The sequence below is a fragment of the Brachypodium distachyon genome, chromosome 1 (genome assembly GCF_000005505.3).
Source record: "Brachypodium distachyon strain Bd21 chromosome 1, Brachypodium_distachyon_v3.0, whole genome shotgun sequence".
Classification (NCBI taxonomy): domain Eukaryota; kingdom Viridiplantae; phylum Streptophyta; class Magnoliopsida; order Poales; family Poaceae; genus Brachypodium; species Brachypodium distachyon.
The window spans coordinates 9,591,711-9,615,306 of NC_016131.3; the positions used below are offsets into that span (position 1 = coordinate 9,591,711).

Consider the following 23,596-nt stretch of genomic DNA (forward strand, 5'->3'; position numbering starts at 1 on the left):
TCTGACATCAGAGGCGGCCTGAGAATGCATGCAGGAACTAACAGGAATGTTGTCACGACATTGATGTCTGATCCTTGACGAGAACTCGATAGCTTTCTTGAACTTTGAATCTGCTAACCCAGTTTTGTTTCCCAGTCGTGACTTGGACACTCAACAGCTTTCCTGAAGATGCCAAACTATGTGAATATGTCGTTTGACATCTCTTTTTCTTAATCTTTTTTTTTTGCCACGTTGTATCCATGTGATAGAGCAATGCAGTAGATGACTATTCTGTACATCAGGTCGGCACGTCGTCTCATTTTGTGGTAAGAGGGCAATCGAATGGCCTCATTAACACAGTTTACTTGCATAAAATCCTTTCTGGATCGTTAATCATGTAAACACCGGTCATAACAAAATGCAAGGATCATTACGAAACTATTATGTGTTGGTCTCACGCATTGCTGGCCAGTTTGTGGCCAGGAAAAGAAAAATCAACCAATTAATGTTTTTACAAAGTTGTTCACACAAGTATAGTGCACACCTGCCCATTACATGTAGATGCTAACCTCACAGCATCGGGCTACTCAGACATGTAATCCACATCGCTATTAGCACCGTTCTTTGGAAGTAACCAAGTCAAAAAGCCCTCGTGTGCCACGCCGTGCCCTTGTTGGGCCGTACAAGACCCTCGGCAAGAAGCCGATCGGCCCAATGATCGGTATGAGACCTGGAAGCCACCGTCCAACCCGTAGGAGTAGTTTCCAGGGTCGATCAATGTTCTTGTTCGTCTCCTCAGGCAGTCATTGATCATCGATTTTGTAATTCATAGTCACGTCGTTACGGAAGTCGGCAGTTCAGAAGATAACTACTCTCTCTGATTCTAAATTGTTGTCAAAATATTACATGTATCTAGACGTTTTTTAAGAATAGATACATTCATATTTGAACAAATTTGAGACAAGAATTTAGGATCGGAGATTTTCATATTAAGTGACTCCAAATATGAATGTATTTGCCTAAAAAAATATAGATACATGTAACAGAAAGTCACTTAATATGGGACGGAGAATGTGGTCGGTTGATCAATTCACCATCGCGGCATCGATCATATTTTTTTTTTGCGCGGCATTGATCATCGATTTTACAAAACTGTTGGTTGTTTTAAGATTCAGGAGAACAGTTACGGCACTGGGTTTTTCGAAGAGTCTATGTGCTAAGCTGATGTGATACATCTCTCCAAGAGCCCGACAATCAGGATCAAATTGTGAAACATATGAATTTGATTTGCCCATTGTTTCTTACAAATACATCATAGAATTGCAGTACCAAATCGCATGTTGCGTGCATATCATACGAATTACCAAGCCAATAAACATATGAATTTGGTTCGCCCCTTATTTCTTAGACATCGATACGGGGCTTAGGTTGGCATAAAGCAATGCATCATGTAAGCATATGTAGGACGTCACGTACGTAATTTCCCCACCATATATCGATATTCGATCGCGCACCGGTTCACACGTTAATGTTGAGCACCATGGGCGAGTCGTCCTTGTCGACGGTGAACTCCTGCGAGACCTTGCCCGCGGGCGTGACGACCTCGACGCGGTACGAGCCGTGGTGTCCCCTGAACTTGAACTCCCCGTTCTCGTCGGCGCGGCCGTGCGCGTGCGTGAGCCACTCCTTCTTGAGCTGCAGCAGCCGGCGTCCGGCCTCGTTGACGTCCCCCTCTGCGTTGACGAGGTGCGAGCAGTCGCGGCTCATGAAGAGCTCCCAGAAGCCCCACAGCATGACGCCCTCCACGGCCGGGTGCGCGTACGCCTCCCGCAGCATCACCTCCAGGTCGTCGGCGCGCACGTGCTCGTTGGCCGCCGACACGTCCAGCTCCGTGAACCAGAGCGGCAGGCCGAGCACGGCGAGCCGGTCCAGCACGGACCGGATCACGGGGCCCACCGGGTTGCTGACGTGGCCCTGCAGCCCGACCCCACCCACGGGCGCTCCTTGCTCCTGCAGGCCGATGATCTGCTCGATGTACGCCTCGGGCGTGGCCCGGATGTCGCACATGGCTTCCACGTTGTAGTCGTTGACAAAGAGCAGCGCGTCCGGGTCCAGCTCGCCGGCGGACTTGAACATGGCTGCGCGGATGTCCTTGCCCAGCTTGTCCTGGTAGAAGGAGCCGTGCAGCATCTCGTTGTTGACGTCGTAGTGCCGGAACTTGCCCTTGTACCGGGTGAGCAGGCCCTCGATCCGGCTCTTGACGGCGGCGGAGAGTTCGTCCGTGGAGAGCGTCTTCACCCACTGCTGCACCATGTTGTCCACCTCCCAGAAGATGCAGTGGCCGCGCACGCACATGCCGTTGTCGGCGCAGAGCTTGAGCAGGTCGTCGGCGTCGGCGTAGCTCACCTGCCCGCGCTGCGGCTCCGTCCAGTACCACTTGAGCTCGTTCCCGAACACGGCCCAGTTGAAGTTCTTGGTGAAGAAGTCCACGAAGTCCTCGTTGTCCATGTTGGTCCGCATGATGCACGCGCCCAAAGGGAAGCTGTTGGACACCTGCCGCACACGCACCTCCACGCCGTCCCCGGCGGTGGCATAATTCACGGGCGCCCCGTCGGCGCCGGACACAGTGAGCTTCACCACCACGTCACGCTTGCGCACCTTGTCGGTGAGCTTCCTGAGGTGCTTGACCCGGGCCTTGCGGTCGACGGGGAACACCTGGAAGCCTGAGACCATGAGGTCCAGCCCGGGGTCGGGGCCCTGGACGTACACCATGACGCGCGACGCCGGCTTGGACTCGACGCGGAACGAGCCCCCGATCTCGTACCAGCGCTCGTCGCGCGCCAGGACCTGCCCGCCGTTGAGCCACTGGCTGTCGACGGCCACGGCGATGTTGACGTTCTGCGGGGAAGTAGTGCTCATCGTCTGCTTGCCGCTGCCCGCGACGACGCGGACCCACGCAGAGACCTGGTACGTGGCGTGGAGGGTCAGCTTGTCGGTGATGATCTGGGCCGGGCCCATCCACGTCTGCGTGCGGTTGGTGACGTGGATGTGCTTCCCGTTGAGCGGCTCGTCGTCGAGGGCGAGGGACTCCTGCGCCATGGGAGGGAGCACGCGCGGCGACCCGTCGCCCACGGCCAGCGCGCACGGGCCCAGCGGGAACCAGCCGTTGAGCCCGTCGTCCAGGTTGCTGTTCTGGATGATGTTGGCACCGTACTCAAGGTTCTGCACAAATTAAGAAGCAGCAGAATCACTTTTGTGCACCACTCACGACTCTTTGAGATCTGCAGCTTCTCTTGACCAGTTGACCCTTGTTTACTTTTTGCCAATGATCCGGTCAACATTCCCGCCAACATGTTTCCTGGTCGCTATTGCTTTAAGCTGCGTGCTCACTTGAAGAAGCGGTACACTGTTCTTATTTTTGTGTGGACAAACATAATGTACGTAGCACTATTCAATTATGCATATATAGCATGCTTAGACGCCTGGTATTAAAACGGTACGATTCAGGTAGCAAAGCATACCTAGAAGTGGCCGGATCGAGTACTAAAATCTATTTTTAACCTGAACGTGAAAGTCGGTACGATAATTTGAATGTGTTGTTTTTATCGAACTTTATGAGTAGTATGTCATCTTCACAAATCCATGAAGAGATCGAACGACGTCCCGTAGCCCATGTTGCCACATAGTACGACCGGAACTTCCGTACAGGTAATAGAAGAATCACCTCGAAGTCGGGCTCCGGGGACGGCGGGGCTTTCTGCGCGTGCTTCACCACCAAGCAGTTGAGAAGCAGGTCGACGCCGGCCTGCGGCCCTTCGATGTATATGGTGGCCTTGGCCACGGTGCTATTCAGCAGGAACTTCCCCTGCACCTGCACCCAGTCCTTGTCTGAAGCTTGCAACCTGCAAATCCCTCCGTCAGAAACCAAGAAAATCAAAGGTACTGCTGCAAAATCAAATGTATCCGGCACGAATTATATCAGCAATCTCACTTTCCGACGCCGATGTACTGCTGCCTGCCCTCGGCCGTCTGCACGGCGAGCGTGGCGCGGACCTCGCACGGCGACACGGCGGCGCCGCTGCCGGCGCCGGCCGAGAGCCGCACGGTGGCCGTGGCCTCGTACGCCGTCTTGCGCTGCAGCCGGGACGTGACGTCCTGCATGACGCCGTTCCACGTGTCGGTCCTCCCCGTGGCCGCCACGAAGTACTTGCCGCTCGCCGGGAGCACCTTGCCGCCGTCCAGCGAGTCGTGCAGCTCGATCTTGCACCCGCTCCCGGACCAGTTGTCCAGCCCGGACTCGAACTCCGGGTTCAGGATGATGTTGCTGTCGTCCGCCCCGGCGCCGTCGCTCACGTTGCCATAGATCGCCATTGATCGATGTGCGAGCACGGATCAATATAAGTGCACGTGAGTTCCGGTGTGATCACTCAGTCTGGCTGGTTAATTAATCTGAGGCTAATGCCAAGGAACCGGTGACCTATATATACGGATCGCAAGTTGGAAGTTGCAAGCCAGACAGAGAGAGGCCAACGAACCATCGCAAACAAGTAATCTGCCTGGGATTGCAAGCTACGTACACAAGTTTTTTTTCCCTTGTTTTTCGTATTGTGAACTTGCCATACGGTGTTTATCAACTCAAAATAAAACAAAGAGAAATGAATGAAACGTCGCGAAAGAAGCTGGATTCTCTGGGATAGAACGGCCTCGGTCGGTTTCGCCGTAACGATCACTTGATCTCCCGCGCTCGGCTCGATCTTTGGGTTAATCCACATTCCACACATGAGGATATGCCTTGGGATGGATGGTTGCTTCAGCTTAGGGGTTGAATTACCAGACACTAGCTACGTCGTAATGTGTGTTTTATCTGCATGATCGCAACCAATTCTTGCACCTCAATGTAAGGCTCGATTCCTCCATCCTAGGAGATGGAGGGGGTGCGAGGAGTGTGGAGGAGCATGGAAGGAAGGAGGCGTTGGAGTGAAGGAGAGGACGACGACCTAAACGCCGACGCTAGCTAGCAAGTGGCCGGTGCGCGGTTTTGTGTAAACACGAGAGGAGATTGTGTCTCGGCGAATTGGGATCAGCAGCGGGCGGGTTACGGCAAGGCAGGGGAGGGGAGGGTGCTTTGCATGCGCGGGGATCCAGTTGTACATGCACGATAATAACTGGATCTTGCAGTTGGTTTGTCAGTGCCGATCAAAAGAAAATATATGGCCGGACTAACGTTAGCTCGCTGAAGCAGGTAGTGTACAAGATAAGTGGACAATGTGCCGAAACAGTTTCTCAACAGTATTGTAACATACATGTAACTTACAGGAGGAATTACATTGAGGTATTTCTTTGAAGAAATTGAATTTGCTATATTGAGGGACAAATTTAGGCCTTCTTTTGTGCAGCCGAGGAGGGGCAGCAGAAATGGTGCCCACGTCAGCGCAGTGTCGAGCAAAATTACTAAAGTGAAGCCTCTGCATTCAGAAATTTCAGTTTCTTGATGGCCCTATTCTCACTTATAGGGACCAGATCCAAAAATACGTCTTCACCGGTCCCCATTGCCGGGTCCCAAGGAGCCCTTAAATAGGTAAGTCCCTAAAACATCCTTCAAGTACCCTCCTGTGAGTGAGCCCGTGGCTCGCTTCTTGGCGCGCCCCGGCTGGATACCATTGTGGCCCTCCTCCTCCGGCCACTCCACCTCGCCTCCCCTCGTCGGCGGCTAGTCCCGTCGCCACCACCCCGCTGCTCCCCTCACTAGCACCCCTGCCACCGCACCTCCTGGCCTTTGCACCCCAGCTCTACCCCATCTGCGCTCTGCACCGGGCCATCCACCCTCGTTGTCCTGCACATCGCTGCTCCGGCCAACTTGGCCGCGAGCTCTGCCGCCCTGCCTTGCCATGCCGGCCTCGCCTCCGAGCTCCGGAGGTGCTTCCTGCAGCTTCTGGGGGGAAGCACCCAAGCGTGCTTCTCAGCTTCATGTGTAAACTGGATCTTGCAGTTGGTTTGTCAATGCCGATGAAAAGGAAATGGCCAGACTACCGTTAGCTTGCTGAAGCAGGTAGTGTACAAGATAAGTGGACAATATGTCGAAACAGTTTCTGAACAGTATTGTAACATGCTTGTAACTTACAGGATGAATTACATTGAGATATTCCTTTGAAGAAATTGAATTTGCTATATTGAGGGACAAATTTAGGCCTTCTTTTTGGCAACCGGGGAGAAATTCAGCTAAGGGCAGGAGAAATGGTGCCCATGTCAGCTCAGTGTCGAGGAAACTTACTAAAGTGAAGCCTCTGCATTCAGCCGTCAACGAAATTTCAGTTTCTTGATTTTTTGTAGAGGAGATTCAGTTTCTAAACAAGGCCCTATTCTCACTTATGGGGACCAGATCCAAAAATACGTCTTCACCGATACCAAGGAAGCCCTTAAAACACCCTCCAAGTACCCATTCCTAGGGGTCCCCAAGGGAGCCCCTTTCCATGCCTTGTCACTGCCCCCCCCCCCCCCCCCCCCGAGTGAGGTCGTGACTCGCTTCTTGGCGCGCATCGGCCCTCCTCCTCCGGCCGCTCCACCTCGCCAATCCCGTCACCACCACCCCGCTGCTCCCCTCACTTGCGCCCCTGCCACCGCACCTCCTGGCTTTTGCACCCCGGCTCTGCCCCACCTGCGCTCTGCACCGGCCACCTACCCGTGTTGTCCTACACATCGTTGCTCTGGCCGGCCTGGCCACGAGCTCCGCTGCCCTGCCTTGCCACGCCGGTCTCGCCTCTGAGCTCCGACCCATGCACGCCGCTATAATGGGGAATTTTGGGAAAAAGGAAGAAGAAAAAAAAAGAACAGGGAAAAAAGAAAAGTGCAAGCCACTAACAAACAGGACCTGCATGTCATAGAAAAAAAATGTGAAATATGGTCCATTGCTGAATACGATTGTATTTTTTAGTGTCCGAAAATTTGAGGAGTGCCTAAATCTTGTTAATCTGGAGGCACTTTTTTAGGGAGTTAGGGACCACCGCTGAAAATGCTCTTACTAATCGAACATTACAATCTGTCATCGGTTTTACCTTTGGACGTGTCTAGGGAGTGCGCGCGCACTCCTAGTCTCATCCGGTGCTCACTTTCTGACAGTCCATTACAGTCCAATATAGAAAAACTGTGTATTCCTAAAAGCGTTCTTATGCATCCACGTGAGGCCGCAGCTCGCTCGTTTGTGCGATCCGTCCGTGTGAGCTGTTGCAGCTGTGTACTGCCACAATACATGTTGTAATAAAAAGTGAAAAACAACTGGAGTGACATGTACAGTGTGCATCAGAATTATATATGAGAAAAAAAGTACAATATACGTGTCAGAAATTTCCTGCTGGCTTCAAAATAATTCTATAGATCTAAGAAAGTAATGAGAACAAAATTACATCTACTGGTCTATATAGACAAAGAAAATTCTTGCACTTCAGGCAGAAAGAAGATTGTTCTGCCAGACTGTCCAATGACGAAAGCATTCCAGTAACCCAAGAAGAGCAGAAATTTGTTCTGTTCGTTGCAGTTAATGCCTTGTATGTGCGGAAGTAACCTTGATGGATGCAAATCCCATTCCCATCCACCCTGTAAACAAAATAAGAACAATAGAAAATTAGAGCAACAACTAGCAGATGTAGAGCTTATCCAAAAAAATCGCAACCATTAGAAAACAACACAAACAGGGAAGAAACTTGGAGTCTAACTTCAAGATAGATACGCACTCCCTGGCGGCTAGCGTCACATGGTGCATACCTCTAAAGACCTCGCACAGATAGGATTTCTCATATTCCCAGCTTGAATTTAGCAATATACTAGCTAGCAGGAGACATCGCATGAACATTGGGATGATCCAGACTCCCAGTAGACATTGTAAAAGCGGTAACGAAAAATCATCAAGCTGATGTGATATTTAGGGCATGCACCAGAATTACATCCGAGAAAAGATTGTTACATCCAAGAAAAGATTGGATATATAGTTATCGGCTTGAGAAGAATTCTATAATCCAGCAAAGTAATGAGAATAAAAGTAAATCTATTAGTCTATATAGACAAAGACAAATCTTACACCTTGACTAATGAAGAAAACATTCCATTAACCCAAAAACAATAGAAACTTCTTCTAGTAGCTGCAGTAACTGTCGTGTCTGGAAGTAATCTCAACGGATGCAGACGTCTTCCCATCCACCCCGCAAACAGCAAATGAATGACGGCAGCACAAAATAATACTCCCTCCGTCCCTAAATTTGAACTAAAACGACGACAAGAAACGGAGGTAGTAGAAAATAAAACAGTAGCAATAGAATAAGCCGAAGGTTATGAAGTGAAAATTACTAATTAGTGTGCTAAAAATGTAACAAAGCACCGGGGCAGCAAAACTGCATGCTACTACCAGCATAAGTACAGAAATAATGAGATCAGAAATCACAAAGCTGAAGCCTAGAGAAATTTGATAGATTAGACAATCAAATCACGTCTCACTAATCAACTTGAAATCAAAAGTAACTACAGTTATGTTAGATGTATTTACATAATAAAAAATTACATCCATATCTCTAATAATATAGGATCCACAATACACCAACAAAACGCTAATGTAACTCATAGTAACATCTAACGTTACGTCGAATTTATACCAAATAGTGATCAGACAATCATATCACCACCTAATTAATTAAGTTGGTATCAAAAGTACCTACATATCTGTCAGATGTAATTACGTAATCTAAAGTTACGACCATATCTCTTGTAATATAGGATCCACTACACACCATCAAAATACAAATAATAGTTACATCTAACGTAATTCAAATTCACATCCAATAGTGATGGGTGAACCATCTACTAAACCTAATTGCTTGGCAAAATAACTTCTGATCTTGATCCAATCGAAAGTAGCAGTTCACATCCCCATGAAACTTTGTCCAAGCTACAAGTAGATGTAACTTTTAACATCACAACTCTACCTAAAAAAATCAGAAAGTAACTTCTAACATTAAAACTACATCTACTGAACTCATGAAAGTAGCTGGCATGTTGAAATTACATTCAACAAAATCGTAAAGTAACTCTTAACCTGAAAATTACATCTAACTCTCTCAGATGTAATATTTAAAAATGAAATTACATCCAACAAGAAATGGGATCCAATTCTTTTGCAAGAGCCTGCTGGAAACGGATGCATATAGGTGCTACTGCCGGTGTTCAGCGTAGAAGTGCCAGGTGAAGCAGGTGGAAAGGTCATACCAGACGCCACCGTGGTGATCAACACGTACCAGGGCAAGCACAACCAAGCCATCCTGACCACCTCCACGGCAACCAGCACCAACTGCACGTCTGCATCTCCACCTCCTTGCCGCACATCAACCCCCGCTTGAACAACAACCCTAGGTTGTTCCGGATGCCAGCGCCGCCCGTCGCCTTCCTGCCATCGCCGCCGACACAGCAGCACTCGGCCACCTTGCAGGCGATGAAGAAGCTCGCTGCCGCTGCATCAGGGACGATGACAACGGGGGATGGTGGTCGCCGGCCATCTCTCGTGCCCTTCCGGCGCCGGTAGCGGCAGATCGGAGGGCGCGCCGACTACTAGATCATCATCGGCGGCGCTCGAGATGCGTCTCGGCGGCTGGGGGGTGGGGGGGGGGGGGGGGGAGAGAGGAGGAAGGAGGACGCACCTATCCACAGCCGCGCCGACGAGCGGGCGGCTGCATCCTGCATCTCGGCGAGGGGAGAGGAGGAAGGAGGGGCTTGGGGGAGGGGAGGAGGAAGAAGGGGGTCGAGGGAGGGGGAGGAGAGATGACGAAGGAGGGAGGGAGGTCGCGCCGACGAGCCAGCGGACGAGCCGGTGGCTTCATCTCGGGGGAGGAGAAGTGGAAGGCTGGGCTCGGGGGAGGAGACGCAAGGAGCAGAGAGAGACTGAGAGAGTGAGGGGGATGAGAGGATAAGGTTCAGGTCGATTTCAGAGGGGAGTCGGGACCGATGTGAGCGCTTTTCCGAGACGAAACGGTGCGCGCTCACCAAATAGATTAGACGTTTACCTTTTACCTAAAAGTGAACCAAACGAACGGAGATAGACTATGAGGCAAAGGCCCAGAACCGGCCCGTGTAATCCCGTTGTCTATTCGTCCCGCACGGCTGCACCAGTCATGGATCATCCAAGCCCATGACCAACCATCATCATGTTCGGTTCGTAAGCTTTCCACCAGTCACCAGAGAGTATCAGGCTTCGCTAAAAAAGAAAAGAAGACCAGAGGCCATCAGGCGTATTTGTTGCGCGCGCGACGTAGAGCAAGTCGGCCACATCGGAAACGTTTTAGCTAGCAAAGCTGCTAAACCCGCAGCTTAATGACAATCTCCTGTGAGCATGCAGCACAAGTAACTAACCTTCAGCTAGCGAAGCTGCTTAAGCCGTACCTGCATACTGCATTGAGCAAACTCGCACGTATACACGGCAGTACACCGGAAAAGCCAGCAAACTGCCAAAGTAGCAAGCAGGGAGCTACAGCCACAGGCCCCGGCTGTTCTCTATCACTTGTCCTCTTGCGCCGAGAATCTCCACGCGCTCGCGCGCGCGGATAAAACGCCCGCACGCGCATCGCTACTCCCCTCAGCTCTCCTCTGAGCCGGTCGCCAAGCTTTGCCTTTCCTTGCCCCCGTCATCATCGCCCCCTCTTCCCCCTCCATCGCTAGCCTTTTCGCTTCCAAAGCTTCCATCATCGAAATGGACCATCTTTTCCTGCTCCTGCTACTGGCTCTCCTCCTCGCTTCCGCTCACGCCGCCTTCCATGCCGACGCCGCCGCCTTCACTGAGGTCAGTGTGGAGGTAACCGCGCCAGTCGCACATGCATCTTTAATGATTTGCTGCACTATGTTTTCTTGCGAAAGCTATTTCTGATCTTGTGCCCCCTTAATCTTTGCAGGAAAGGAGCATTGCAGGGATCAGAGGCATGATAGGGTCGAGGCCGCCGAGCTGCGCGGGGAGGTGCAGGTCGTGTGGGCACTGCGAGGCGGTGCAGGTGCCCATATCCCCTGAGGAGCTGCGCAAGAAGAAGGGCCAAGGAGGCGACCGGAAGAGGAAGGAGCAGGAGGAGCTTGGGCGCCATGGCAGCCAAGCAGCTGTTGTAGGTGCAGGAAGAACAATGCCTTCGTCCTACGACGACCACTCCAACTACAAGCCACTGAGCTGGAGATGCAAGTGTGGGCGCTTGATATTGAGCCCATGAAAATGCGCCCGTTCAAATGACGGGCTTGTAGATATAATACTAGCTACTATTAAGTCCTATAGGGATGTTTTAGGGGCTTCTCGGTGAATTATTCCTTAACTCTTATATATGACGAGTGATCGGTACGATCCTTTTGTTTGGATGATATCTGGCGATGAAAGCTTCACGAACTTGCCTTCTTTGTTGTAACGACTGCACATTTTCCCCGTGTCTTGTTCTTGATATATGTATTCAAGATTTGGAGGGCTAATCGACCTGTTATTTGTATTACAATTAGTAAGTTGTGTTGCACTGCCTATCTTCTTTCTACTCCAGAAAGTAATCTCTTTGGTTCTAGAAAGAACATTATGCAGGGCCCTTAGATAAAAAAGAGAGAACATTATGGAGTAGCTCTATAAGGAAAATCTGGTACGAACCTGCACGGTACCCTCCCATTACTGCTGGTGTTAGCTATAGGATTTAACTATACTAATTTACTCCCATCTTTGACTAGACTCTGCCACAACCGGACAAAACATAGGTGTAGCAAAGTACTGATGACAATGTACTTGTTTTTGAAGAAAAAAATAGTAAGACATGGCTTGCTGCTACGACACGAAAGATTCCTTCTCAGAGTATTTTGCTCTAGATTCTACAATCTTAGCTATGCTGCTTTAGAAACGGCCCAAAGGAGGGAGGCACTTAACAGCTGTTCCTTGGAAATGTCAATGGCACGAAAGGGTGCTCAACGGTGCAAGACGGTGCTATTGTAGGGAGACAAGGTTAGGTCGCTAGGCTTTGTTCTTTCCCTTGTCATGCATGTTTTGTTTACACGGACACGCCACAGCGGCACTGACCGGCCCTTATGAATCGTCCCGTCAAATTGAAGGCACTTTCCAGCTGCAGCCTTCAATCCTTCATGCTCCAACACGCAGCCAAAAATGTGTAAACTGCTGCTCCTATCGCACACAACTACTAACATTGCAAGCAAATGATAGCCCCATAGCGGCGCAGCATTGCAGACAGAGTGCTGCAGAGAGGGAACGCTGCAGCGGCTGGGCTAGCCGCCGATCGAAATGAAAGCTGTGATTCCTTTCTTGCAAGGGCAGCATACGAGTGGCAGGTGGAAGAAGTAGGGGTTTTGCTCCAAGAGGAAAAAGGAAAAGCCTTTTGGCTCACACTGTGCATGGCCTTGTTCACCCAACGTCTGCCGAGCGGTGCGCACTGAGATGTGGCCTATGGGGTATGCGCCTTAAAGTAAGAGAAGCGCGCTGCCCTGCGTCGATGGGATCTTCCCAATGTCCATGGTTGTCATGGAAAACTTAATTTTCGATATGTTTCGAGTTGACTTGTCATATGAGTGTCTGGCTAGCTGGAGTACTCCTAGTTGGGTATAACGTATTGTTTTTTACATGTAATCATAGGAGGGGCTTGTTGGGGGTACATGCATTTAGAAAAGTTCAATAGAAGATAAAATTGGAATACAATGACTATCGAGAATATAGAAGAACAAAAAAAATTGGGTGAAAAGATAGGTCAAAAGATTAACTATTCTGAAACCTGGAGAGAGAGAGAGAGAGAGTAATTATGGCAATATTTATTCCTAAGTTGACCAATTTTATATATTAAACCGTGCATCATTCTGAATGACAATTTATTTTTGTGCAAAAAAAATTGATGAGAATTTCTTTTACGACTTAGATCTAACCCAAGAGTATTCAAAGTTGCATCCTAAAACATGTGCTCCTAGGTGAAAGGAAAGCAGTTTTTTGCATTAATTTTCTCGATTAAAGAATAAGTTTGAGAAATTTGTTAAAACAAATTAATTTTGGTGTTAGCACTTTTTTACCATGTTATTTTTCCAACGGGCAAAACCATTTAATTTAAAGCCAAAAAATAATTTCAAAACTCGTAACATTGTTAATGTATTTTGTGCACACACAAAGGCGGAAGTCTTGTATCAAGATCACTAGAACTATCATGAAATATATCTTCATAGTGTACTCATTTGAAATAGTAGACGTTAATATTTTTGAAGATAAGTTTCGTCAAAGTTTACAAAATTTGGCCGCCAACAAAAAATTACGCCTTATACTTTGGATTTGGAACGGAGGAACTACACGTGTGAAAAATTAATTTCAAAAATTGTGACATTGTTAATGTATTTTGGTATAGCTATATTTACAGGCTAGGGATTACTTGATTGAGTAGCAAATTTCGAGGCTTCCTGCCATTGAAATGTCACACCACCTTGGGCATATGCGGCGAGAGAGATGAAGCAGATTGCAGGTGGGGACGTCGTAGCTTTGGACCAATCGAATCGGTGTCCGGTGGATCGATCAATATTGGACTACTGCTACTTCTGCATCTGATCGATCTTACTTATTAGCCTTGGGGTCGTCTCTGTTCAGTCCCGTCGGTCTCGGTCCGTTCCCATCCGGTCCGGTCACGTCGGCCCCCTGGCTCTGGCTGCATGCCCGGCCCTCTCCGGTCAGCTATCAGAGAAGGCCTTTTGGACTGGCCTGGCATGCAGGTCTGGTCTGGTCACTGTGCTACGCTCTGTAGTCTATACTGCTGCCAGGAGTGCCAGCTGCATGGTTTCTTGACGTGCGTTGATCGGTCCGCGTACAGCTGCTGCGCGCTTCTTTACCCTGGCATCCTGGCCTCTGGGGACTGGCGAGAAGTGTTGACGGGGAAACGTGCTGGCTGTAGGTATGCTTTGCGGTGAGGATCGGTTTGGTCTCGTTTTGCCCTCCGCGAGAAACAGGGGAGTGTGTGCATGTGATCCGTCAGGGTTGCCCGCCGCAGCGCAGTGCCGTGGGGGCCGTCGTGGCATCGATCTAGCAAAAGATCAGACCCCGGTGAACAGGCTGCATGCTGAGTCGTCTTCTCTTGGGCTGGATGATGATCGGTCACGTACTCACGTTGTCGAGATCTATATCCAGGGAAGCCTGGGTGATGTTCGAGGACGCTGCCCTTCTGTTTCTGACTACAACTTTGAAGGAAAAGACTTGTAAAACTCTGAAGTAAAAGCAGAGGCACCGGCGTACGCAGCGGCGAGTAAAGGAAGTTTTTTTACGGCAACAAAGACACTGGTTTACTGGTCCCAGTGTATTTCAATCCTAAATTATTGTCAAAATATTTCATTATCTAGACAACTTTTAATAGTAGATACATTCACATTTGGATAAATTTGAGACAAAAATTTAGAATCGTAGGGAGTAATATATGCATAGACTCTTTTCCAAATTAGTACTCCCTCTGATCCTAAATTCTTGATTCAAATTTGCCCGAATATAGATGTGTCTGTTTTTAAAAGTGTCTAGATACATGTAATATTTCGACAACAATTTAAGATCGGAGGAAGTAGTACTCAGGTAACTGAAACGATTGGAGTTTATTTAAGCTTGCTTATATTTAAAAGAAAAAATTAAGCTTGCTTTGATGGTCCCTTCTTCCTCCCTCTCCTGAGACGGCCGCGGCTAGCCCGGCTCGGCACGGTGCAGGCCCGCCAGGTACTGCATAAGACGAATCCTGGCCAAGGCACGGCACACGAGCCGGGCCAAGCCAGCCCTGGCACGGTTATATGGTGTGTTTGGTTTATGTCAATTCTTGTCCTATCAATTTTTGTCAACATTTGGTTAGGGAAAAAATTGTCGAAGGTTTTGGTGGACCATGAGTTGGCCAAAAAGCAAAAAATTAACTCGAGTTAGCAAAAAGTCATTGTCTTGCCAAATTATTGGCTACAATCATGACAAAATTTTTGGCAAGATGGGTTTTGGATAGAATCGAGATACACCCATAGCGTCCTACCCATTGTCGAAACCATCTTTCTGTTGCCGCGAACTGCTGACCCCGTCGCTCTGACCTTTGCCTCCCGCATTTCTTCTCAAGATTCTTTTTTTTTGTGACAATAAGCCAATGGAAGGGATAGAAAAGAAATTGACCTTAGCTTGGCGGATGATGTGGCGAATCCCAATTCAAATACTTCCTCCGATCCTAAATTGTTGTCGAAATATTACATGTATCTATACGTTTTTTTTGAATAGATACATCCATATATGGACAAATTTGAGTCAAGAATTTAGTATCAGAGGGAGTACTTTTGATAGTTAAATGACGAAAAATGTATTCTAGAGGACTAAGAACCAATGTTATCCAGTTTTGATAGTTGGGGAACGAAAAATTAGAAAATAAAATAAAAATTCTCTTCAATTAACCGGTCGTCACTCTCCAGATAAACCAGATAAATCAAGTACCAATTAATAAATCACATCTTCAATTTCTGCACGTACGTGCCCAACTTCCAACTAAGAAGGGACATGGTCCAATGAAATTCACGTGACGGGCTCATCCGAAATGCATGCTCGCTCATCAGGAAATTGAATGTAAAAAAAGTGTCAGAAAATATTTTTTGTTTTGAAGAATATAAGCAATTCATATTCTATATCACTCCAAAACGTGATTTGGGTATCGCTGTCAATTCATTTTCTGTTGTCGGTTTACGAAACAACAGTAGTAAATAGTAGTACGATTTATATATGGTTGGATTAATTATAGGATTACTATGTGTTTTTATTTTGGAGTCGAGTTTCATGAAATACTTCTTCCGTTCCATAATTTTTGTCGGAGTCTTACATGAACCTAGACACTTTTTAGTAATAGATATATCATTTTTTGACAAATTTGAGATAAGAATTATGAAACGGAGGAAGTGACATTTATTTCTAAGTTTGAACGTGAAATAAATCGTATGTACGTGTGTCGCACATAGGGTGCAATTTCTGTTTTCGTCGTCCTATGTGTAATCGTGGTTTATATATCTCTAGTGAAGTTCACTCCTCACACCCCACCTCTCCCGTTCGATAAGAATTTAGGAAGAGAGAAGTAGTATTATGCTTCTTCATGTCAACAAATGATGTTTCGAATATTTTGACTAAATTTAAATATATTTATATATTAATCATGTTTAGATACATCCAAATTTTAACAAATTTCATACATCTTTTGTTGGACGAAGAGAGTATAAGTTTAAGTTGGAAAAGAAATAACAATTTCCAGACACTGGCATCTAGTTCCTCGCGTTGTGTACGTGTTTCCACGCTGAATGACTAGCACGTGCACACGACTACACAAGCTCTCAGATTTAACGTGCAATTTGAACCTTCGTACTTCCTCCATCCAACAAAATACGTCTCAAGTTTGTTAAAATTTGGATGTATCTAGACATGACATAGTGACAAAAATTTGAATGTATCTAGACATGACATGGTGTATTTTTTTTAGACATGACATAATGTATAGATGCATTCCAAATTTAGTTAAAGGCGAGACGTTGTTGGACGGAGTGAGTATAAAGTTTGCCTTTGATGCAATGGTACAGCTCCAACTATATTTTTGATCTGGCTGCACGCACACACATATGCTGCAACATAAGTACAGGTGATCTTACTTTTGCCAACTCCGGTGACACTCCAAGACGTCCACTCGCAGTCCAAGATGACGGCAAGCTGCGTTGCTAGCGCGACCCAGCAGATCCGGGAGGCGCAGCGCGCGGACGGACCGGCCTCCGTGCTTGCCATCGGCACGGCGAACCCAGCCATCTGCGTGCGGCAGGACGAGTACGCCGACTACTACTTCCGCCTCGCCAACGCAGAGCACCTCACCAAGCTCAAATCCAAGCTCAACAGAATCTGTACGTAATTATGCCTAGCTAGCTCCAGTGTTAATTCCATCTACCCGCTCTGTACTTACGGATGCGGCTTGCCTCTTCCCCTCTGTTACTCCGAGTCTCCGACGGGCAAGCCGCGTCCTGTACTTACGTTACGTGTATTGGATCAGGTCAAAGCTCGGGCATCGAGAAGCGCTACTTCCACCACACGGAGGAGATGCTGGGAGGCCACCCCGAGCTCACGGACCGGAAGCTGCCATCCCTGGACACCCGGATGCGCATTCTTGCCACCGCCGTCCCCGAGCTCGCGGCGGCCGCCGCGGGCAAGGCGATCGCCGAGTGGGGCCGCCCGGCAACGGACATCACCCACCTCGTCGTCAGCACGTCCTCCGGCGCGCACGTGCCGGGCGCCGACCTCCGCGTCGCGTCCCTCCTGGGCCTGGCCCCCACCGTCCGCCGCGCCATGCTCTACCTCAGCGCTTGCAACGGCGGCTCCACCGCGCTCCGCCTCGCCAAGGACATGGCCGAGAACAACCGCGGCGCGCGCGTCCTCGTCGCCTGCGCTGAGCTCACCCTCGTCTGGCTCCGCGCGCCCGACGGCGATGCCGATAGCGACACGATTATCATGCAAGCCCTGTTCGGCGACGGCGCTGGGGCCGTGATCGTCGGCGCCGACCCCGAACTCGTCCAAGGCGTCGAGCGCCCGATTTTCGAGATGCTGGGCGCGTGGGAGACAGTGATTCCGGAGTCCGAGCACGTCGCGACGGGACGGCTCGGCGAGGACGGGGTCGTCTTCCGCCCTTCCGTGGAGCTGCCGTCGCTGGTCCGAGCGAACATCGAGCGGTGCGTGGCTGACGCGCTGGCGCCGCTCGGCTTGAGCGGCGGTGACTGGAAGGACCTTTTCTGGGCGGTGCATCCAGGCGGGCGGGCGATCTTGGACGGCGTCGAGGCGGAGCTCCGGTTGGGGCCCGAGAAGCTGGCGGCGAGCCGCCACGTGCTGACCGAGTACGGGAACATGTCCGGACCGACCGTGGTATTCGTGCTGGACGAGATACGGCGACGCCATGACGAACACGCGGAGGGACGCCACGGTCTGGGTGTGATGCTGGGGATCGGACCGGGGATTACGGTTGAGACGATGGTGCTGCGCGCCACCGGTGGCAAATTCACCACCAAATAAATGCAGTGTGTTCTTGGGAACTAAAAATAAATGTTAATCGTACATTTAATATTTCGACAACAATTTAGAATCGGAGGGAGTAATCAACTTCTAAACAATGTTTATGTATTTCAAACAAATGTTTAGGACTTCCAAAACAAATGTTCATGTATGTATCTTTACACTTCTATAAACGAGTTGAGTTGGTGGTCGTCGTTCACCCTACAAAGATTTCTACTTAGCTCCTTAGTCGATCACTTGACTTCCGCCCATTCAGGGCCTGTTCGGTTAGGTCGGGTTCGAGCGGGATTGACCGGGAATCAAGGGAAACTTGCCTATAATTCCGTTATACCCTGTTGATCCCCGTCGGGGTAGGATGAAACGAACGGGGCCTCAATATGGTGTATACATGTATTGTGTTATTTTGTTTATGGTTGATTGGTTTACATATACTTTTGTGATATTTGTTTTCTGAAATAACTTTTTCATATTTTTACCATAAAACTAGAAAATATAAACACATAAATATTAAAATCTCACCCATGTAATATATACTATCTTTTTTTAATTATGTAGCAATGGACGTGCATTTAGCTAGTTATAAGCAAAATGACAGGTACCGAGGGGAAACATGATGCCGATCCACATCATCTAAATTAGTTAGGCTGTTAGATCTTATATTTGTTTGTTACCATTTAATGAGGGAAATTTATCTGAGGGCAATTGTAACCAAAGATAATCTATGCCAAGGGAACTGATGATTTTGCAGGAAATATTGTTTTTGAGTACGGATGAGATGATCTATTGTCATAGCGTCAAAGCTTTTGCTAAATTTGGCCGATGGAAAAGGAGGTATTGACTTACTATGTTCAGATTTGGAAATTTTGGCCACAAAATTCTCAAAGTACCAGAATTTTAACGGTACAGTAAGGACAACAAAATATAAGGACAAAATAATCGGAAAAGTAAAAAATTGTCCATGTGTTTGAAAGAAATGTGTAAATGTTTTTAATGTAGTGTTTGTTTGTTTGGTAATAAATGTTAATGAATTTCAAAACAAAAAGTTCCGCGTTTGAAATAATATTCATGTGTCTAATTCGAAGAAGTTTATGAATCTCTTAAAAAGTTTCACGAGTATTGAAGTAAAGCTTTTTTACTAATATAATGATCCTATCTAATGGCGGTGGTTTGTCCACCATTTTTCCTATCTTTACATGTAGCACTTCCATTTTTTTGACAAACCATGTGTTTCTGTGCAGAGACTCCAACAAATGATTTCTTCATCGACTTTAGTTAGATCATGTCGTTCCCTCAAAAACCAAAAAAAAGGGCTGGAATAACGCGCGAACGTGCTCGTGTTAAGTCATCCGCTCGTATGCACCATGCATGCAAGCCGCTAGAAGCAGAGGCAAGCATGCCAGCGGCAGTAGAAGCCCATGCGCAAATGCATGCATGCCGCTCGCAGCAATAGCTCAGCTGCCTGTGCGTGTTCCTATTTTGTCAAATACAACTTTAAAATGTTATATCTCTCAAACCGAACATTACATTTAAGATCTGTCGACTTCGTGGTTAATTTTGTTCCGATGAAATCTTCGAAACAAGATCTCATATTGAATGTGCATGTTGCCCCATGTGTGGTTTTGGTAATTAATGACAATCCCTATGGACTAATGTTTGAGTTGAGATGTATTTGAAGGAATGTTACATAGGCAATGCATGAAGACCACTTGGTTAATTCAATGATAAATGTCATGAAGATAAAGGTATACATTGAGTTGTTGACAATTGGATGTGTGGTGTTGGTAACCGATGACAATCCATATGGATAAGGGTTTGCATTGATCTTTATACGAAGGAATGCTAGTAAGCAAAGTATATTGAATTGAATTCATGAAGTTATTGGATTCCAATGAGTGGATCAAATATTGTCAAGAAGAAGAAAGTGAAGTTCCCATTAAGGATTAATATCTTGAGAGAATGATTACAAGATAAGAAGTGGCGGAGGCGGGAAAAACTTTTAGGGAGGGCCAGAATAGAAGAGATTATTTATTGGGGGGGGGGGCAAAACATAAAAATATGAAGCTCATATGGTGAAATCGCAAAGTTATGCAGGAACTCAAATAGAAATTCAAAATCTTAGGGGGGGCCAGGGCCAGGGCTGGCCTGGTCCCTGCCTCTGCCCCTGAAGATAAGGATTCAACATATGGTTTCATGATAATGCTATGTTGAGCTCATGAGTTGAGTCATGGTTAACCAAGTCATGGAGCAAGTAATCGAGTGAAGAATCCATTTGGTGTCTCAAGATTTTGTGTTAGAAGATGAAGAGGACTAAAGTGATATTCATGATATCATAAAGATAGTGATAAGGAAATATAAAGGTTGACCAAGAAGAAGTGCAAATATTGGATTCAAGTTGGTCAACTCACAAGCGTAATTATGTACCACATGAGATCTAGTGGTATGGTAAACATTTGTCAATTGCGTTTTGTGAACTAACCCATAAACTATGTATTTGGTATATCTATATGTGGGTTAGGTGCAACTCCGGGGTTTGGATCAAAAAGGAAGATTTCATATAGCCCATGAGAGATGACATCAAGTGGTGATGATTCATCAAGGTTGGAAGAGCAAGTTCAAGAAAAATACCTCGAGGATTATATGCATGAAACATATGGTAAGCAATTGTATATTGAACGGGTGGACTAACCCATACTATGTAAATGTTACTTGGTTGAGAGTTAGGTGATACATATGGGAGAGCTTTGCAGGAACAAACTTTTATAGCCCATATGGAGACGGTCGTCAAGGTTGAAGTGTACAAGTTCAAGATGAGCATACAAAGAGAGTAAATGATTGAAGCTTGCCATCAATTTGTTTGTAATGTACATGTGAAGATGTGATCAAAGTGAAGGTCTCCCACATTGGAGTATGGGGGAGAAAATTGAGTATCTTCACAAAGTGACCGTGATGAAGTGGAGGATTCCAACGTGAGACAAGCATGAACGCCTACATCAACATAAAGTGGACTCTCAAGGCAATGGTATATCTTAGCTAGGTTTCCTGGTTTTGCCGGTCTCAAGGAGTTTGGTGGGAGACTGGTTTATAGGTTCAATAGCCATTCTATCAAAAGGGGCTTTCGGGCGGTAGCTTTGTACTCATCGTGCGTAGAGTGCTCAAACCTTTGCATAGTTTGCATCATCTCTTTTGGTTGATCTTTGCTGGTTTTCTATGCTAAATTGTAGATCTTGTTGTCTTCTTCGAAACAAGTCCAAGTTCATCGAAATCGGAATTCGTATGCAAAAGTTATTACCATTTTCGTGTGAGTGTTTCTGCAGTCTTTTGTAGGCCGGAACTTCCAGGCTAATTCCTGGCTGGTCCGGATTACGGGCTGACTCCGGGATAACCTCCGGGTGAGTCCAGTAGCGTTTTTCCCTGCTCGAGTTTTTGCTCTGGATTTCGTCCGGAACCTCCGAGTGCCCTTCGGGCTGTGGAATCTGGCCTCAACGTGCAGATTCGGGGGAACCCCCTATATAAGGGGCTTCTTCCCCAACAGGCAGGTAAGCTCCTAGATCCGATTTTCCACCATTCTCTTGAGCTTTTTCCACCTCTCCCAAGCCCCAATCTTCCATCTATTTGAAGGGATTTTGTGGATCTAGTTGGGGGAATCATTTGTTGACTTCCTCCCTTGTTCTTCCTCTCTAATTTCTCTAAGACATTTGTTGATTTGGGTGAGATTTGAGAGAGAGGGATTTGAGCATTTCTTGTGTTCTTGCCTTGCATTTGGTGCATTGATTTGAGCTCTCCACCTTGATTAGTTCGAGTGAGAGTCCGTGAGCTTGTTACTCTTGGAGGTTTTCCTCCTAGACGGCTTAGTGATTGTTGCCCCGGTGACCTCTTCGTGGAGGTTGTGAAGAGGCTCGAGGTTCCCCTTTGTGGGCTTTGTGAAGTGGTTGTGGGTCTTGCCATCTCCGGAGTGGAGGAAGAAGCTAACCATCTTAGTGATTGAGCTCCTACTTTGGTGTGGGAGGCTCAAAGAGTTGGGTGTGCCCTTTCTTTGTGGTGCATGCACCTCTCCAACGGTGATTAACTTCCGAGGAAGTGAACATCGGGATAAATCATCGTCTCCACTTGCCTTGGGTATTCCTAAGCCGAGTTCATTCACTTGAGCTTTAATTTGTGATTGCCATCACGCTTGAAGTCATATATTATTTTATATATCTTGTGCTAGCTTGTTGTTTAATATAAGTGATCATCGTGTTATAGCTTAATTAGTTGGTGCACTATAGTTGAGCCTAGCATATTAATGATTTGTGCTTGAAAATATCCGACTAGTTTAATTCCGCATTTAGGATATATAGAGCCAATTCTGTAAAAGTTTTTAAACGCCTATTCACCCCCCTCTAGGCGACATCGAGGTCTTTTCACATATTGATATGTTTCGGCCAAAAAAGTATCATATTAAAAGTTGCCAACCTACGGTATATGAAGTTGCCACGATGTAATATGTAAAGTTGCCACTCTCCAACATATAAAGTTGCAATATCACGCGACGGCTGCGCTATAGGCACAATACGTGACGGTGCCGGTCAATCCGCGTCAGCTCAGCCTATCTCACACAAACCCTATCTCCCTTGCCGCCCCTGATACACACAAATCATCATCCCTAATGAATATAATTTGCATTCTCAAATGAACACGATAACAATGCACATATATTTCGGTAAAAAATCGTCCACGCCACCACCGCATCCCGCGTGTCCTCAACTCCAAATTAAGATACCATCTCCATTTAAAATGATCTCACTTAAACCTTATCTACATGTCTCTTTTATTGCATGCAAATTGGCACCCCTAATGCACACAAATTGTCACCCTCTAATGAAGAAAAATTGCCACCCTAATGAACAAAAATAACCACCCCTCATGCACATAAATTGTCATCATCTAATGAACACAAATTGCCATCCTTAATGCACACAAATTGACATCTTAATGCACAGAAATTGTCACCCCTAGTGAACACAAATTGTCACCTTAATACACATAATTTGTCACCTTCTAATGAACGCAATTGCCACCCATAGTACACACAAATTGTCACACCCTAATGAACACAGATTGCCACCCTCTAATGAACACACATAACCATGTACGTCCATCCATTTCGGTTAAACCCTAGCACCCACCATTGTATCCCACATTTCCTTCACTCCAAATTAAACTACCACATTCATTTGAAACGACACACACAAATCTATATCTTTGTTTTCTCCAATGCATATAATTAGCACGCCTAATGCACACAAATTGCCAGCCTCAGATGTACATAAATTGCCACCCAAACGCACACTCATTGCCATCCTTAATGCACACTCATTGGCACCTCCGGTGAACACAAATTGCCACCTCTATTGCAGACAAAATGCCACCTTTGATGAACATGATTTGCCATGCATAATACAGATAAATTGCCATCTCTACTGAACACAAACTGCCACACCCTAATGGACACATTTAACCATTATATGTATGTCTGTTTCAATCAAAATATAGCACCCACCGCTCGATTCCGTCGTCGTAACA

At 47.1% G+C, this 23,596-nt stretch overlaps 3 protein-coding genes and 1 long non-coding RNA gene across 5 annotated transcripts; 2 read left to right on the plus strand and 2 right to left on the minus strand.

The window, feature by feature from the left end:
- Positions 1 to 1,239: 1,239 nt before the first annotated feature.
- On the minus strand, positions 1,240 to 4,441 carry LOC100831608. The gene is made up of 3 exons (XM_003561351.4): positions 3,971 to 4,441; positions 3,704 to 3,881; positions 1,240 to 3,201 (listed from the first exon to the last, which is right to left on the minus strand). The coding sequence occupies exons 1-3, from the start codon at positions 4,348 to 4,350 to the stop codon at positions 1,498 to 1,500; spliced, it is 2,262 nt and encodes a 753-aa protein (XP_003561399.1). The 5' UTR covers positions 4,351 to 4,441; the 3' UTR covers positions 1,240 to 1,497.
- Positions 4,442 to 7,234: 2,793 nt separating this feature from the next.
- LOC104582740 lies at positions 7,235 to 9,954 on the minus strand. Its single transcript, XR_002961985.1, has 2 exons — positions 8,053 to 9,954; positions 7,235 to 7,569 (listed from the first exon to the last, which is right to left on the minus strand). It is a non-coding gene; the product is annotated as an uncharacterized LOC104582740 (long non-coding RNA).
- Positions 9,955 to 10,572: 618 nt separating this feature from the next.
- On the plus strand, positions 10,573 to 11,454 carry LOC100832519 (EPIDERMAL PATTERNING FACTOR-like protein 2). 2 transcript variants are annotated; one of them, XM_010233370.2, is made up of 2 exons: positions 10,573 to 10,804; positions 10,902 to 11,454. In XM_010233370.2, the coding sequence occupies exons 1-2, from the start codon at positions 10,703 to 10,705 to the stop codon at positions 11,202 to 11,204; spliced, it is 405 nt and encodes a 134-aa protein (XP_010231672.1). In that variant the 5' UTR covers positions 10,573 to 10,702; the 3' UTR covers positions 11,205 to 11,454. The 2 variants fall into 2 exon arrangements, with proteins under 2 accessions (XP_010231672.1, XP_014752064.1); XM_014896578.2 differs by having other exon boundaries at positions 10,573 to 10,792.
- Positions 11,455 to 16,559: 5,105 nt separating this feature from the next.
- On the plus strand, positions 16,560 to 18,242 carry LOC100834852 (bisdemethoxycurcumin synthase). Its single transcript, XM_014902931.2, has 2 exons — positions 16,560 to 16,878; positions 17,025 to 18,242. The coding sequence occupies exons 1-2, from the start codon at positions 16,683 to 16,685 to the stop codon at positions 18,032 to 18,034; spliced, it is 1,206 nt and encodes a 401-aa protein (XP_014758417.1). The 5' UTR covers positions 16,560 to 16,682; the 3' UTR covers positions 18,035 to 18,242.
- The last annotated feature ends 5,354 nt before the right edge of the window (positions 18,243 to 23,596 follow it).

Bases quoted from the DNA above. Each gene is read 5' to 3' on its own strand.
- LOC100831608 (XM_003561351.4), bottom strand. From the start codon at position 4,350: ATGGCGATCTATGGCAACGTGAGCGACGGCGCCGGGGCGGACGACAGC. The intron at 3,882-3,970 runs GTGAGATTGCTG...AGGGATTTGCAG, and splicing joins CAGTACATCGGCGTCGGAAA to GTTGCAAGCTTCAGACAAGG. The intron at 3,202-3,703 runs GTGATTCTTCTA...TAATTTGTGCAG, and splicing joins CCCCGGAGCCCGACTTCGAG to AACCTTGAGTACGGTGCCAA.
- LOC100832519 (XM_010233370.2), top strand. From the start codon at position 10,703: ATGGACCATCTTTTCCTGCTCCTGCTACTGGCTCTCCTCCTCGCTTCC. The intron at 10,805-10,901 runs GTAACCGCGCCA...TAATCTTTGCAG, and splicing joins TCACTGAGGTCAGTGTGGAG to GAAAGGAGCATTGCAGGGAT.
- LOC100834852 (XM_014902931.2), top strand. From the start codon at position 16,683: ATGACGGCAAGCTGCGTTGCTAGCGCGACCCAGCAGATCCGGGAGGCG. The intron at 16,879-17,024 runs GTACGTAATTAT...GTATTGGATCAG, and splicing joins ATCCAAGCTCAACAGAATCT to GTCAAAGCTCGGGCATCGAG.